The sequence below is a fragment of the Pteronotus mesoamericanus genome, unplaced genomic scaffold (genome assembly GCF_021234165.1).
Source record: "Pteronotus mesoamericanus isolate MK-2021 breed Mesoamerican mustached bat unplaced genomic scaffold, CSHL_Meso_final scaffold_54, whole genome shotgun sequence".
Classification (NCBI taxonomy): domain Eukaryota; kingdom Metazoa; phylum Chordata; class Mammalia; order Chiroptera; family Mormoopidae; genus Pteronotus; species Pteronotus mesoamericanus.
This window is the reverse complement of record NW_026555321.1, coordinates 61230173-61246522: the sequence shown is the minus strand read 5'-3', so window position 1 is coordinate 61246522 and position 16350 is coordinate 61230173. Positions and strand designations below refer to the sequence as shown.

General features: G+C 36.6%; 1 protein-coding gene across 1 annotated transcript in view; it reads left to right on the top strand.

Moving 5' to 3' along the window:
* CNBD1 (cyclic nucleotide binding domain containing 1) overlaps positions 1–16350 on the top strand; it is a 257585-nt gene that overhangs the window by 188872 nt on the left and 52363 nt on the right. The window contains exons 7-8 of the mRNA XM_054595284.1: positions 6301–6438; positions 7580–7712. Coding sequence (XP_054451259.1) covers positions 6301–6438; positions 7580–7712 — 271 coding nt within the window. The remainder of the gene's footprint in view (positions 1–6300; positions 6439–7579; positions 7713–16350) is intronic.

Below are 16350 nucleotides of genomic sequence, written 5' to 3'. Positions count from 1 at the left end.
GAAGAAGAGGAGCAAGGGATAGAGAACCTGTTTGAAAAAGAAATGTTGGAAAACTTCCTTAATTGGAGGAGAGAAGAAGTCCTGCAAGTCCAGGAAGCACAGAGAGTCCCATTCAAGAGGCATCCAATGAGGCCCACTTCAGGATACATCCAAATTAAAATGGCAAATATCAAAGACAAAGAAATAATCCTAAAGACAGCAAAGGAGAAAACAGGTAGTAGAATACAAGGGAGTCCCAATATGGTTAGCATCTGACTTTGCAACAGAAACACTGCAAGCGAGAAGGGAATGGCAACAAATACTCCGAGTAATGAATAGCAAAGGCCTACAATCAAAACTGTTCTACCCAGCAAGGATCTCAATTAAAAAAGAAGAGGAAATAAGGAGTTTCCCAGACAAAAGAAGGCTAAGAGAATACATCTCCACCAAACCAGCACTACAAGATATACTAAAAGGACTGGCTTAAGAAGATGAAGAAAAAGAGTGAGAAAGAGAAGAACACAGGTACAAAAGGAAAAAATGAATAAAATATTATCAATAATAACTCTAAATATAAATTGATTAAATGCCCCAAACAAAAGACACAGGCTAGGTGAATGGAAAAGAAATCATAACCCAAAAAACTACTGCCTACAAGAGACCCACATCAGAACAGAGGACCTACACAGACTGAAAGTAAAGGAGTGGAAAAAAAATATTCCAAGCAAATGGGCAGGAAAAGAAAGCAGGGGTAGCAATACTTATATCAGACAAAATAGATTTGAAAACAAAGACCATAAAAGGAGACCCAAAGGGACACTTTATTATATTCAAAAGAAGAATGCATCAAGAAGACATAAACATTGTAAACATATATGCACCCAAAATACGAGCACACAAATATATAAGGAAAATCTTGGAGGACTTGAAGAAAGATATGGACAGCAACACACTGATAGTAGGGGATTTTAACACCCCACTGTCAAAAATAGGCAGATCTTCCAAAGAAAACATCAGCAAGGATATTGTGTAGCTGAATGACACACTGAATCAAATGGACTTAACTGACATATATAGAACCTTACATCCCAAAGAAGCAACATACTTTTCAAATGTGCATGGAACTTTTTCAAAGATGAACCACATGATAGGCCACAAAGCAAGCCTCAGCAAATTCAGGAAAATTGAAACAATAACAAGCATTTTCTCAGATGACAAGGGTTTGCAACTGGAAACCAACCTCAAAGAAAAACCTCAAAAACTTGCAAACTCATGGAGACTGAACTGCACACTATTAAACAATGAATTGGTCAATAATGAGATAAGAGAAGAAATAAAAAAAGTTTCTGGAAACAAATGAAAATGAACAGACAACAGTCCAAAACCTATGGGACACAGCAAATGCAGTTCTGGAGGGATGTTCATAGCAATACAGGCCTACCTAGAAAATAATGAACATTTCAAATAAATGACCTAACCCTACAACTTCAAGAACTGGGGAAACAGCAACAAATAAGTTCCAGTGCAAGTAGAAGAAGGAAATAATACAGAGCAGAGCAAATTGAATGACATAGAGATGAAAATAACAATTCAAAGGATCTACCAATCAAGGATCTAGTTTTTTGAAAAGATAAATAAAATCGACAAGGGTTTTAGCAGACTGATCAAGGAAAAAAAGGTAGAGGACCCAAATACATAATATGAGTAATGAAAGAGGAGAAATGACAACTGATACCACAGAAATACAAAGGATTGTAAGAAACTACTATGAACAATTATATGCCTAGAAATTTGAAAACCTGAATGAAATGGTCAAATTTCTGGAAAAGTATAACCTTCCAGCACTGAATGAAGAAGAAGCAGAAATCCTGAACAGACCAATAACAGCTGGGGAAATTGAAGCAGTAATCAAGAAACTCCCAGCACACAAATGCTCTGGGCCAGACGGTTTCCCAGGAGAATTTTACAAAACATTTAAGGAAGAGCTAACCCCTGTCCTTCTCAGACTATTCCAAAAAATCCAAGAGGAGGGAAGACTCCCAGACTCCTTCTATGAGGCCAGCATCACCCTGATCCCAAAACCAGATAAAGACCCTACAAAGAAAGAAAACTACAGGCCAATTTCACTGATGAACATAGATGCTAAAATCCTCAACAAAATAGTGGCAAACAGCCTCCAGCAATACATTCAAAAGATTATCCACCACGATCAAGTGGGATTCATCCCAGGGATGCAGGGATGGTTCAATATATGCAAATCAGTAACCGTGATACATCACATAAATAAAAGAAAAGACAAAAACCACATGATCATCTCAATAGATGCAGAAAAAGCATTGGACAAGGTAGAGCACCCATTTATGATCAAAACACTCAGCAAAATGGGAATAAATGGGGCATTCCTCAACGTCATAAAGGCCATATATCAAAAACCTACAGCTAAAATCATACTCAACGGGCAAAAACTGAAAGCTTTCCCACTAAGATCGGGAACACGACAAGGATGTCCGCTCTCACCGCTTCTTTTCAACATCGTATTGGAAGTCCTAGCCACAGCGGTCAGACAAGAGAAAGAGATAAAAGGCATCCAAATAGGAAAGGAGGAAGTAAAACTATCCTTGTTTGCAGATGACATGAGAGTGTAAATGGAGAACCCTGTAGACTCTATGAAAAAACTCCTCAACCTAATAAGTGAATTTGGCAAAACAGCAGGATACAAAGTCAACATTCAGAAATCAAAGGCATTTTTGTACACCAGCAATGCAATAGAAGAAGAAGAAATCAGAAAAAATATACCTTTCGATATAGCAAGAAAAAAGATAAAGTACCTAGAGATAAATTTAACCAAAGACACAAAAGACCTGTATGCAGAAAACTATACAACATTGAAAAAAGAAATTAAGGAAGATACAAATAAATGGAAGCATATATCATTCTCATGGATTGGAAGAATTAATATCCTCAAAATGTCCATACTACCCAAAGCAATTTATAGATTCAACGCAATCCCTATTAAGATACCAATGACGTATTTCACAGAAATAGAACAGACATTTCAAAAATTTATATGGAACCTTAAACGACCCCGAATAGCCGCAGCAATTTTGAAAAAGAAACACAAAGTAGGAGGGATCACAATACCGGACATCAAACTCTACTACAAAGCCACTATACTCAAAACAATCTGGTACTGGCACAAGAACAGACCCATAGACCAGTGGAAAAGAATAGAAAGCCCAGAAATAAGCCCAGGTCTCTATGGATATCTAATATTTGACAAAGGGGGCAGAAGCATAGAATGGAGCAATAACAGCATCTTCAACAAATGGTGTTGGGAGAGCTGGACGGCTACATGCAAAAAATTGAAATTGGATCATCAGCTGACACCATACACAAAATAAACTCAAGATGTATAAAAGACTTAAATATAAGTTGCAACACCATCGAAGTCCTAGAGGAGAACATTGGCAGGAAACTCTCAGATATCCCACGCAGCAATTTTTTCACTGATATGTCTCCTAAAGCAAGGGACGTAAAGGAAAGAATAAACAAGTGGGACCTCATAAAAATAAGAAGCTTCTGCATGGCGAAAGAAAACATCAGCAAAATGAAAAGGGAGCCAACCGTATGGGAAAATATTTTTGCTAATGATACATCAGATAGAGGTTTGATCTCCAAGATATATAAAGAACTCACTCGACTCCACTCCAAGAAGACAAACAATGCAATCAAAAAATGGGCAAAGGACCCGGGCAGATGCTTTTCTAAGGAGGTGATACAGAGGGCCCAGAGGCATTTGAAAGGATGCTCTGCATCACTAGCCATCAGAGAAATGCAGATCAAAACCACCATGAGGTACCACCTCACACCGGTCAGAATGGCCATTATAAACAGATCCACAAACAACAGGTGCTGGCGAGGCTGTGGAGAAAAGGTAACCCTAGTCCACTGTTGGTGGGAATGCAGACTGGTGCAGCCACTATGGAAAGCAGTGTGGAATTTCCTCAGAAAGCTGAAAATGGAACTGCCTTTTGATCCAGCGATTCCCCTGCTGGGACTATACCCTGAGAACACCAAAACATCAATACAAAAGAACCTATGCACCCCAATGTTCATGGCAGCACAATTTACAATAGCCAAGTGTTGAAAGCAACCTAAATGCCCTTCAGTAGATGATTGGATCAAAAAACCATGGTACATATACATTGGAATACTACGCAGCAGAAAGAAAAAAAGAACTACTAAACTTTGCGACAGCGTGGATGGAACTGGAGAGCATCATGCTAAGCGAAATAAGCCAGGGGGCGAAAGACAAATACCATATGATCTCATGTATAAGCGGAACCTAACCAACAATGCAAAGATGCAAGGAAAATATGACCAGCAACACTGAAAGGAAAAAGAAATCAACAGAGACAAGAGGGAAGGGGGGGCAGGGAAAGGGATGGGAAGGGGAAAGTCAAGGAACATATAGCAAGGACTCATGGACAAAACCAAAGGGGAAGAGCTGAGGGAGGGAAGGAGGGATGGGGCAAGGGAAAGAGGTGGGGAAGGGGGAGGCAGAGACAAATGTATTTAAAAAGTAAATAAATTAAAAAAATACAACAACGAAAAAGAAAACATCAGCAAAATGAAAAGGGAGCCACTGTATGGGAAAATATACTTGCTAGTGATACAGCAGACAGAGGTTTGATCTTCAAAATATATAAAGAACTCACATCACTCCACTCCAAGAAGACAAACAATCCAATTAAAAAATGGGCAAAGGACCTGGGCAGACAATTCTCCAAGGAAAAGATACAGAGGGCCCGGAGTCATATGAGATGGTGCTCAACATCACTAACCCTCAGAGAAATGCAAATTATAACAACAATAAGATAACAGTTCACACTGGTCAGAATGGCCATCATAAACAGATCAACAAACACAGGTGCTGGTGAGGCTGTGGAGAAAAGGGAACCCTAGTACACTGCTGGTGGGAATGCAGACTGGTGCAGCCACTGTGGAAAACAGTTTGGAATTTCTTCAAAAACTAAAAATGGAACTGCGTTTTGACCCAGCCATTCCACTGCTGGGATTATTCCCTAAGAATCCCAAAACACCAGTTCAAAAGAATCCAGACACCCTAATGTTCATAGTAGCACAATTTACAATAACGAAGTGTTGGAAGCAACTTAAATGCCCATCAGTAGATGAATGGATCCAAAAACTATGGTACATATACACAATGGAATACTATGCAGCAGAAAGAAAGATGGAAATCCTACCCTTTGCAACAGCATGAATGGAACTGGGGAGTATTATAAGTGAAATAAGCCAGGCAATGAAGGACAAATATCACAGAATCTCACCTACAAGTGGAACATAATCAACAAAACAAACAAGCAAGGAAAATATAACCAGCAACATTGAACGAAAAAGGAAACCAACAGAGTCAAGAGGGCAGAAGGGAGGAGTGGGCAGGGAAAGGGAAGGGAAGAGTCAGGTCCAGGAACATGTATAAAGGACCCATGGACAGAGCCAAAGTGGGTAAGGATTGAGGGAGGGAAGAGGGGAGGGAACAGGGGAAAGTCGTGGCAGGAAGCTGGAGACAAGTATATGTGAACCAAAACTAAAAATTAAACCCCACAAAAATAAATAAATTTTTCTATAAATAAATAAATAAATAAATAAATAAATAAATAAAAAGGTGTTAAAAATAAAACTTAGATAAGATGCAATGTTGAAGTAGTTGTGCAGAAGGAGATACTGGGTGCATTTATGCTTCAGGAAGGGGGTGTAAGTTAGAACTTGCATCTTGGAAAGCAGTTAAACAGATTTTAAGGTGTGAACACATTCTGTAGCGTAGAAATAGTACCTGTAGACATGTATTTTATAGAAATAGTTATGTATGAAATGTGGAGACATGTATACTGGTGCTCATATTAATATTGTTTTAAAGCCAAATACCAATAACAAAACAAATATTTATCAGCAGAAAAAAGAATATGTAATTTGAGTCTAGTCATACAGCAATGAAAAATGAATGGATTACATTAATATGATTGTACTGCAAAAACTTAATGTTTGACAAAACACAGAATAGCATCCTATTTTACTACTGTAGTTAAAACAAAAGAAAGGAATTTTTTTTTTTTTTTTTTTTTTTTTTTGCTGTGGGGAAGTGACATTTACAGAGAAAATATGACACCATGCCCGGCTGCTCAGACCCCTTTCCTTCATAGACTTGCAGAGTTTACTACATTGCCTTTATCACCATCGTTGGTATTTTAATGTTGATGAATGATAATGAAATTTAAGTTGCCTTTGGTTTTTTGATAGCTCAGACCATGGAGCACTTTTGGAACCCTGGAAGTTACAGCTCAGATTCAATCAGAGCCAAAAGAGTACTCAGTGGTAACAGAAGAAGACTGTGAAATTCTTAAGATCCCTGCAAAGAATTATGCCAAGTTAAAATTGGTATGATCAAATCTAATCTATATATTAATACAATGTGGTTGTAAATTCAATAGAACTTTTGCGTCTCTGGACAGGTGTCCATATCTTTCTTATTTTTTAATTGCACTTGACCTCAACAACATAAAAATGTGGTTTATTTTATGACCATTACTTAAACCTCTGATAATGATGGGTAATTGAAGTAGAAAAACAGGTCTTTATGGATATACTATTTTATGTATGTTTTTGATGGCTTTTGGTTTTTTAATGAATTTAGGATTTATTTATTCATTCAAGAAATATATATTTTAGGTTGTCACCCTCATGTCATGTGTTAGGAATACCAGTACAATCAGACAGACAGACCTCTGCATCTCTGCAGTCTACCTTAGAAAAAATGATCTTGGGTGTGACTGGCATGCTATTTCATTGTATAACTCAGAGCTGTACAACTACATGATCACAACTTAATTCTACTCCCTAATTCTGCTATGTTAACTTTTTTACTTCAAGTTTAACAATTCTTTTTTAGTCAAATACAAATTTGTCTCCTCTCCTAGCTCTCCTTGCCTGGCTGAGAGAAGAAGTTTGCATCCATGACCAGTCATGCTGTGTGTGGTAATGACTAAGCCATGGCTGTGTGTTCATGTGGAAGGGAAATGGGGGAGGACGCCCATCTTCTTGATTTGGGTCTCTAGTAGTCAGGGTTTATTTCAATATGATGGTTTCAGTGTTGGTGTCACTGATGACTTTCTCAAAATTCAACTTCCTTCCAAATCCCTGGTTTTAGAGTGTCTGGCTTTAACAAAAACTTCTTTGTATGTTTTGTTTTTATTTTCAAAATATCAGTATTACCAATTTAATACTATCAACTAAACTTTTGTGTTTAATCTTGACTATGATAGAGTTTTTAAAGAGATTCTAAAACATAGCATCTAAAATATAATGAAAGGTGGAAAAATAAAGTTTTAGTAGTAGATCTGAAGATTAAAAATTCATTATGGTTATGTGGTCATAGAATGATGCTGCTATAAAATCAAATGTATTTTATTGTATTTTATATCATGTAACCTTTATTTTTCTTTTAGTGGCATTTATCTGCTATCTTTTTTCCTTCTCTTTAAATTACCTAATATAAAATTTGATAATGACTTTTTCCTAGGAAAAAACAAAACTTGAACATAAACAAATAATAAAATTAATTCGTAAGTGTCCATATTATGAGGAGTGGCCTACTTTATCCATATATGAGCTAGTCCTTCTTGTTAAATGGAAAAGATTTCCGCCAGGTCATGGTAAGTTTAATGCAATTTGGCAACTTTTTTTTTTGGCATAATCTTATACCATTTGAGTTTGTAATATTTTTCATATTTTTAATGTTTTATACATTACTTTTTCATATGAGTGTTTAATTTATTTAATGTTATCTTTGAACTGGGCATTTAGATTATTACCAGTTCTTATAAAAATCATTCTGTATTGGCCTGAAGAGTGCTATCCCCACTGTCCTTACTTGCACATCCCACTACAGGCCTACCCTTGTCCCACTACTGTTGTCCCACAACAGTCAGCGTGAGGACTAAACTAAAAACAGGTAAATGCAACAAGAGATTAGGGTCATTGTTTCCTGTTCACCTGGTTGAATACCCACTTAAACTATAAGTTAGCCTCTTTGTACCTGTGCTATATGTTATCAGTGGAAGATACAAATATAGAGAGGAGGTAAGGTTGAAATGAGTGGTAGCAGCACATTTCCAATGTTCAGCATGGCATGGTAGTGATGTGTGCGTTTCCTGGGTTACATTTTTACAAAAAGTGCAGGTGGTATTGGGTCCTTCTGTACAATTTTTCTATCTGTGACAGCCGACCAAATAAGAGAGGCCAAATGCTATAGAAACATTGTCTTTGTCCCACAAAATTCAGATATTGTACCCCTAATCCCCAATATGATGCTATTTGAAGGTAGGATCTTTGGGAGGGAATTTAGCTCTGAAAATGGAGCCTTCATGGATGGGATTAGTGCCCTTATAAGAAGAGACCTGAGAGGTGATATCTTTCTCTTGGCCTCATGAAAACACAGCAGTTGGGCACCTGTTTGTAATCCAGGTACCTCAATCTTGAACTTCCCAGACTCCCAAACAGTGAGAGAGTTACTGTTGTTGTAACCACCTCTCTATGGTATCTGTTATCTGACTAAGACACCAGTATAAAAGGAACAATGGTAGTTGGGTCAGAGCCCAGACTTCCTTTAGCAAGGAACCACGATGCTCCACAGGAGTAAGCCACAAACAATGGAGAGAGTTTTCTAGTCACATTATACCAACTAACAACTGAATTAAGTATAAAATTGAAGTTCTAGAAAAAAAGAATTTGAATTTGAAGTCCCATGATGCCACTGTTCTAACAATAAACACATGGTGGAGAAATTCTGGCATCTAGTGAAGATGTCCTGTGAGAGAGTCACTCTGTAATAGAATGATGAGGGGCAGCATAGTGCTGTACAGAGGGTTCTTTTATTGGAAAAAAATCAAATATCATCATAGTTAAGGTTTTGCTTCAAAAACTGAGATTCCTTAATCAACCCATTCAATTTGGCGAGACTCTAAATCCTTTTTTGAATTTGTTCCAAATTTCATTACAGTGCTGGTGTTTATATTTTATTTATCATTTTAAATTTATTTTTACTTTTATTTTTATTTTTTATTGTTCAATTATAGTTGTCCCCATTTTCTCCCCATTACTCTCCCCTGCCCTATCCACTCCCCACCTTCCACTTTCATTCCTCTCCTTATGGTCTTCGTCATGGGTCCTTTATATATGTTCCTTGACTTGACCTTTCCCCTTTAGCAGTATTTGTCATTTTTTAAAATACAATGTCTAGCCTTTGTTTAGTCAAATATATATATTTTTCTTTTGCTTTTAAAAATTGTGTATTGGTCATTTTGCATTTTTTCATACAACTTTTTTTGAGAAGATATAAATGCCATTTTATGTATGTATGTATGTATGTATGTATTTTTCCAGTAGTACATATAGAAAGCAAGTAGTAAACTTGTAAAAAAATGGAGAAATGAGGACTTTTGAATTCAGCCTATGTATTATACAGAAACAATTTTTAAAATGTTAACATTTTGGCTTTATTCCAGTTTCCCCAATTTGTATCAGAAGTTTCAAACCTTAGTCTATGCCTCATTTTCAGGGCTTTTTGTTTAAGAAAATAATATCTCAGCCTTACCAGTATATCAGGGCATTAATATTTTTCAGATGATTAAAAATGAGGAAAGAAGCCGTAATCAGAGACATTTTAATTATGTTAGCCAAAAGGATACAAAATTCAGAAAAGGGAAATAATGATGTGCTTTTAATGTTTTTCATTACAAATGATGAAGATGTGTCTCAATCTAAAATATCAATCTAGAATATTTAAATTTAGCATCAAAGAGTTCAGAGGGTACTGACGACACACAGTTTGGTAGCCTAATGCTAGGTTCAAGTTCTTTTTGGAAAATGTCTTGAAAAATAATGGTGTAAAGTATCTATTGCCCTGGGAAATCTGTAATTATATTAAATAAGTCAAAAGTAACATTTTACCAAACATAAATATGTGACGCTTATATTCATACAGTTTTAAAAACTATTTATCCTCCTCCAGGAAAAATGGCAATTTCACTAGATGATCTTCAAAGCCCTTTTCAGCTCTGAAATACCATGACTCCTGTAAATAAACATACAGAGGAGAATAATAAGCCCTGTCAACCTAATCTAATTTTTTATGGAACTGACAAACTTGATATATCAGAAAGAAGCATTATATATAATACTTCTCGACTTTACTCAAAATTTATTTTGGATTTGTATTGGAAAACATAGAGAATGTAGCTCAAACTACACTGTCATTATCTAGATTTAAAACTAGCAGTATTTCCAAAGCATAATTAAGTGTGTTTTCATCTTATTTTAGAAATGTATATTGGATGAAGTTTCAGAGAGATTAAGTTAATTATTCAAAAGGTTGATAGAATTTAGGGTTAATCGAGTAATCTGTGAAATAAGGGAAGCTTATTTCTGGCATTTTCACCTTGGTTAAACTAAGTCTTCTTATTTTTGGGGGGTCAGATGCCAGGGGAGCCTGTCTATAATAGACGTTTCCAATGTTGCTTGTAATGTAGGCCTGTCTGGTTTGTATCACACCAATGGAAGTCTTCCCAGGTGTTATTTTTCTCAGGTGTGTCAGACTGGAAATGGCAATTAGCTGATCTCTCCTGTTTCCATGAGTATTATGTGTGTAAGAAAAAATGGTAGATAACTTCACCTCAGTGGACTACTGATAGATGTTTTATTGTTATCCTGCTTATATCTTTTCCAGGTAGCATTTGATATAGCAAACATAATTACCAGAGATACTAAAAAACAATATAGTAACCAATTTTGTTCTGAAAGATAAAATATGCCAATAATAGCATTAAAAATAAACAACCACCTAGTCTTCCCAAATCAAAACTGGAAACTTTAAACCACAGAATTATATATTTTGGAGCTCTACCTAATGGAAGTTCTAGACTTTAAATCCCAGCTTTTGACATTGGTCTATTTCAGATCAATGAACTCTGAAGGGTATCAGAACTCTTAGCTCTATGGCACACCCCTGAGCATCCAAGAACCAGGCTGTGCTTAAGGGTGCTTATTCATCCCCATGTGTCTTTGTTCCCTTATTCCTCCTTTACTGGCCTCTTTGCATTAAGTGAATATTTTCTAACGTAACATATCAATTCACTTAATGATTCTGAAATACACTTTACTGTTTAGAGTAGTTTTAGGTGCATAGAAAAATTGAGCAGAAGGTATAAGTATCTCCCACATACCCCTTCCTCCAATGTTGCATAGCATCCCAACTATTAACATACTCTGCTACAGTGGTACATTGGTACAGTTGATGAACTTACAGTGAAATATCACCAACCAAATGCATAGTTTACATTAGAGCTCACTTCTGGGGTTGAACATCCTATAGGTTTGTTGAGTGTATAATGTTATTTACCAACCATTTTAGTATCATACACAGTCATTTTACTGCCTTCAAAATTCTTTGTGTTCCACATAGTCATTTGTCTTTCCTTCCTAACCCACGGCAACCACTAATCTTTTCATTATTTTTTTTATGGTTTTGCAATTTTCAGAATGTCATGTAATAGGAATAATACAGTATGTATCCTTTTCAGACTGGTTTCTTTCACTTAATAATATGCATTTAAAGCAACTTGATGACTTTTAATCATTTGTTAACTCATTTTTTTCCTAATGCTGAATAATATTCCATTGTTGGGTATATCACAGTTTATTTGTAGACTCACCTAGTGAAGGACATCTTAGTTGATTCCAGGTTTTAGCATTATAAATGAAGCTGCTATAAATATCTGCATGCAGATATTTGTGGGGCAAATTTTCTAGCTCCTTTAGGTAAATATCAAGGAATGCAATTACTGGATTGTATGACACAAATGTATTTAGTTTTTATTTTATTTTTATTTTATTTTAGTTTAGTTTATTATTGTATTTTATTTTATTATTTTTTTATTGTTCAAATACATTTATCTCCATTTTCCTGCCATCACTTTCTCCTGCTGACCTCCTCCTGCCAACAATCCTTTCCCACTTTGGCTTTGTCCATGGGTCCTTTATACATGTTCGTTGACTTGACACTTCCCTTCCCTTTCTCCAATCCCCTCCCTCCTTCCCTCTTGATTCTGTTGGTTTCTTTTTTCTTTCAATGTTGCTAGTTATATTTTCCTTGCTTATTTGTTTTGCTGGTTAGGTTCATTTACAGGTGAAATCATATGGTATTTGTCTTTCGCCCCCTGGCTTATTTCACTTAGCATAATACTCTCCAGTTCCATCCATACTGCTGCGAAGGGTAGTAGTTCTTTCTTTCTGCTGAGTAGTATTCCATTGTGTTAATATACCATGGTTTTTGATCCACTCATTTACTGAAGGGCATTTAGGTTGCTTCCAGCCCTTGGCTATTGTAAATTGTGCTGCTATGAACATTGGGGTGCATGGGTTCCTTTGAATTGATGTTTTGAGATTCTTAGGGTATAATCCCAGCAGTGGAATCGCTGGGTCAAAAGGAAGTTCCATTTTCAGCTTTCTGAGGAAATTCCACACTGCTTTCCATAGTGGCTGCACCAGTCTGCATTCCCACCAACAGTGTACTAGGGTTCCCTTTTCTCCACAGCCTCGCCAGCACCCGTTGTTTGTTGATCTCTTTATGATGGCCAGTCTGACTGGTGTGAAGTGGTATCTCATGGTGGTTTTAATTTGCATTTCTCTTAAGGGTTGTGACGATGAGCACAATCTCATATGTCTCTGGGCCCTCTATATCTCTTCCTTGGAGAAGTGTCTGTTCAGGAATCAAAGGTATTTTTGTACACCAACAATGCAATATCAGAAGAAGAAATCAGGAAAGAAATCCCATTTACTCTAACAACAAGAAAAATAAAGTACCTAGGAATAAATTTAACCAAGGAGGGAAAACACCTGTACACAGAAAACTATACAACACCAAAGAAAGAAATTAAGGAAGACACAAATAAATGGAAGCGTATACCATGTTCATGGATTGGAAGAATTAACATCATTAAAATGCCCATATTACCCAAAGCAACTTATAGATTCAATACAATCCTTATTGAAATACCAAAGATGTATTTCACAGACATAGAATAGACATTTCAAAAATTTGTTACTATACCTGACATAAAATGATATTACAAGGCCACTGTAATCAAAATAGTCTGGTACTGGCACAAGAACAGACACATAGGTCAGTGGAACAGAATAGAAAACCCAGAAATAAACCCATGCCTCTGTGGTCAATTATTATTTGACAAAGGGAGCAGAAGCATAAACTGAAGTAAAAATAGCTTCTTCAACAAATGGTGTTGGGATAGCTACATGCAAAAAATTGAAATTTGACCACCAACTGACACCATACACAAAAATAAACTCAAGATAGATAAAATACTTAAATATAAGTCACGATACCATGAAAGTCCTAGAGGATAACATAGACAGGAATCTCTCAGATATTCCATGAAGCAACGTTTTCACCAATATGTCCTCTAAAGCAAGGGACATAAAGGAAAGAATAAACAAGTGGGACCTCATCAAAATAAGAAGCTTCTTCATGGCTAAAGAAAACATCAGCAAAATGAAAAGGGAGCCAACTGTATGGGAAAATATATTTGCCAATGATATATCACATAGAGGTTTGATCTCCAAAATATATAAAGAACTCACACGACTCCACTCCAAGAAGAGAAACCATCCAATTAAAGAATGGGCAAAGGACCTGAACAGATGCTTCTCCAAGGAATGTATTATAAGAAACCCCTGTCTTCCTAAGTGACTGCACCATTTTCCATTGCCACCAGCAATGAATGAGAGTGTTTGTTGCTCTACATCCTCACCAGCATTGGGTATTGTCAATACTCTGGATTTTGCCTACTCAAGTAGATTTGTGATGGCATTTTTTTGTTTTAATTTGCATTTTTCTGATGAGATATGTGAGAAGCCTCAAAAAAAAAAAAAAAGGAAGGATCTAATAGGAGTAAAGTCAGTAAGGACATAATTAAATTCAACACTATCAGTTAACCGGTTATAATGGTTATCTACAAATTAATCCATCCAACACCAGCAGAAGACACATATTTCTCAAGCTCAGTGGAACATTCACAAACACAGACCACATTCTAGGTCATAAAGCACAACTTCAGAAATAAAGAAAAAAATAGAAATCATAGATCTGCACTTAGGTCATGGTAGAATTACATACGCAAGGGGGGATCCCCCCAAAATACAGATTTATCTTCTGGAAGGTGGGCCCCTTATAGTGCAGGCTTCCCCTACTAAGTGAGTGTCCTAGGAACCCATCTGTATCAGTGTACCAGGTGACATTGTTATGAGAGGCTACGTTTGGCTTCAGTTAATTTTTTTGAAGACATTTTCAGTACCTTTGGCTATTCATGATGGGTGATTTAGGAGCTCATCTGCCCACATAGTGCTAATTCTTCAGATGTTTTTCACCAAAGAACAGCATGACTCCTGTGCCCCACCCTCTCCACTCACCCAATCTTGCCCTGATCATCTGTTTAATGTTTCTCAGATGAAAAAATTCCTCAAAGGGAAACGTTTTGCTGATGTAGAAGTGAAATAAAAAATGGCAGAAGCAATACAAGGCATCAACATTGATGATTTCAAAAAAATGTTTTGAACAGTGGACAAAATATTTCAACTGGTATATTGCATCAAATGGAGAGTCTTTTGAAGGTGATTGAAGTTTAAACATATAAGGATAAATGCACAATTTTTAATAAACTCTGGATTTTTGGGCCCCCTCCTCATAAATCAGTAACAGAAAGATAAAAAGAAAATCCCAAAGTATGTAGAAGTTAAACAATACACTTCTAAATAATACATGGGTCAAAGAAGAAATCTTGATTTCATAATTTAAATTTAATTCTATTTAACTATGTTAAAATAATTTAAAATTTAAATTTAATTAAAAAGTAAACTTTAAACACAATAAAAAATTTTAAAATGTAATCATTTAAATAATTTCATAATATTTTTAAGTTGGTTCTTTTTTTTTTGACTTTTTTAAAAAATTTATTTACTTTTTAAATACATTTGTCTCTGCCTCCCCCCCACCTCTTTCCCTTGCCCCTTCCCACCTTCCCTCGCTCAGCTCTTCCCCTTTGGTTTTGTCCATGAGTCCTTGCTATATGTTCCTTGACTTTCCCCTTCCCTTCCCTTTCCCTGCCCCCCACCCTTCCCTCTTGTCTCTGTTGATTTCTTTTCCTTTCATTGTTGCTGGTCATATTTTCCTTACATCTTTGCATTGTTGGTTAGGTTCCGCTTTTAGGTGAGATCATATGGTATTTGTCTTTCGCCCCTGGCTTATTTCGCTTAGCATGATGCTCTCCAGTTCCATCCCTGTTGTCGCAAAGTTTAGTACTTCTTTTTTTCTTTCTGCTGCGTAGTATTCCATTGAGTATATGTACCATATTTTTTGATCCAATCATCTACTGATGGGCATTTAGGTTGCTTCCAACACTTGGATATTGTAAATTGTGCTGCTATGAACATTGGGGTGCATAGGTTCTTTTGTATTGGCGTTTTGGTGTTCTCAGGGTATAGTTCCAGCAGGGGAATCGCTGGATCAAAAGGCAGTTCCATTTTCAGCTTTCTGAGGAAATTCCACACTGCTTTCCATAGTGACTGCACCAGTCTGCATTCCCAACAACAGTGTACTAGGGTTCCCTTTTCTCCACAGCCTCTCCAGCACCTGTTGTTTGTGGATCTGTTTATGATGGCCATTCTGACCGGTGTGAGGTGGTACCTCATGGTGGTTTTGATGTGCATTTCTCTGATGGCTAGTGATGCTGAGCATCCTTTCAAATGCCTCTGGGCCCTCTGTATCTCCTCCTTAGACGAGCATCTGCCCGGGTCCTTTGCCCATTTTTTGATTGGATCGTTTGTCTTCTTGGAGTAGAGTCGAGTGAGTTCTTTATATATCTTGGAGATCAAACCTCTATCTGATGTATCATTAGCAAATATATTTTCCCATAGGGTTGGCTCCCTTTTCATTTTGCTGATGTTTTCTTTCGCCATGCAGAAGCTTCTTATTTTTATGAGGTCCCACTTGTTTATTCTTTCCTTTACGTCCCTTGCTTTAGGAGACATATCAGTGAAAAAATTGCTGCGTGGGATATCTGAGAGTTTCCTGCCAATGTTCTCCTCTAGGACTTTGATGGTGTTGCGACTTATAATTAAGTCTTTTATCCATGTTGAGTTAATTTTTGTGTATGGTGTCAGCTGATGATCCAATTTCAATTTTTTGCATGTAGCCGTCCAGCTCTCCCAACACCGTTTGTT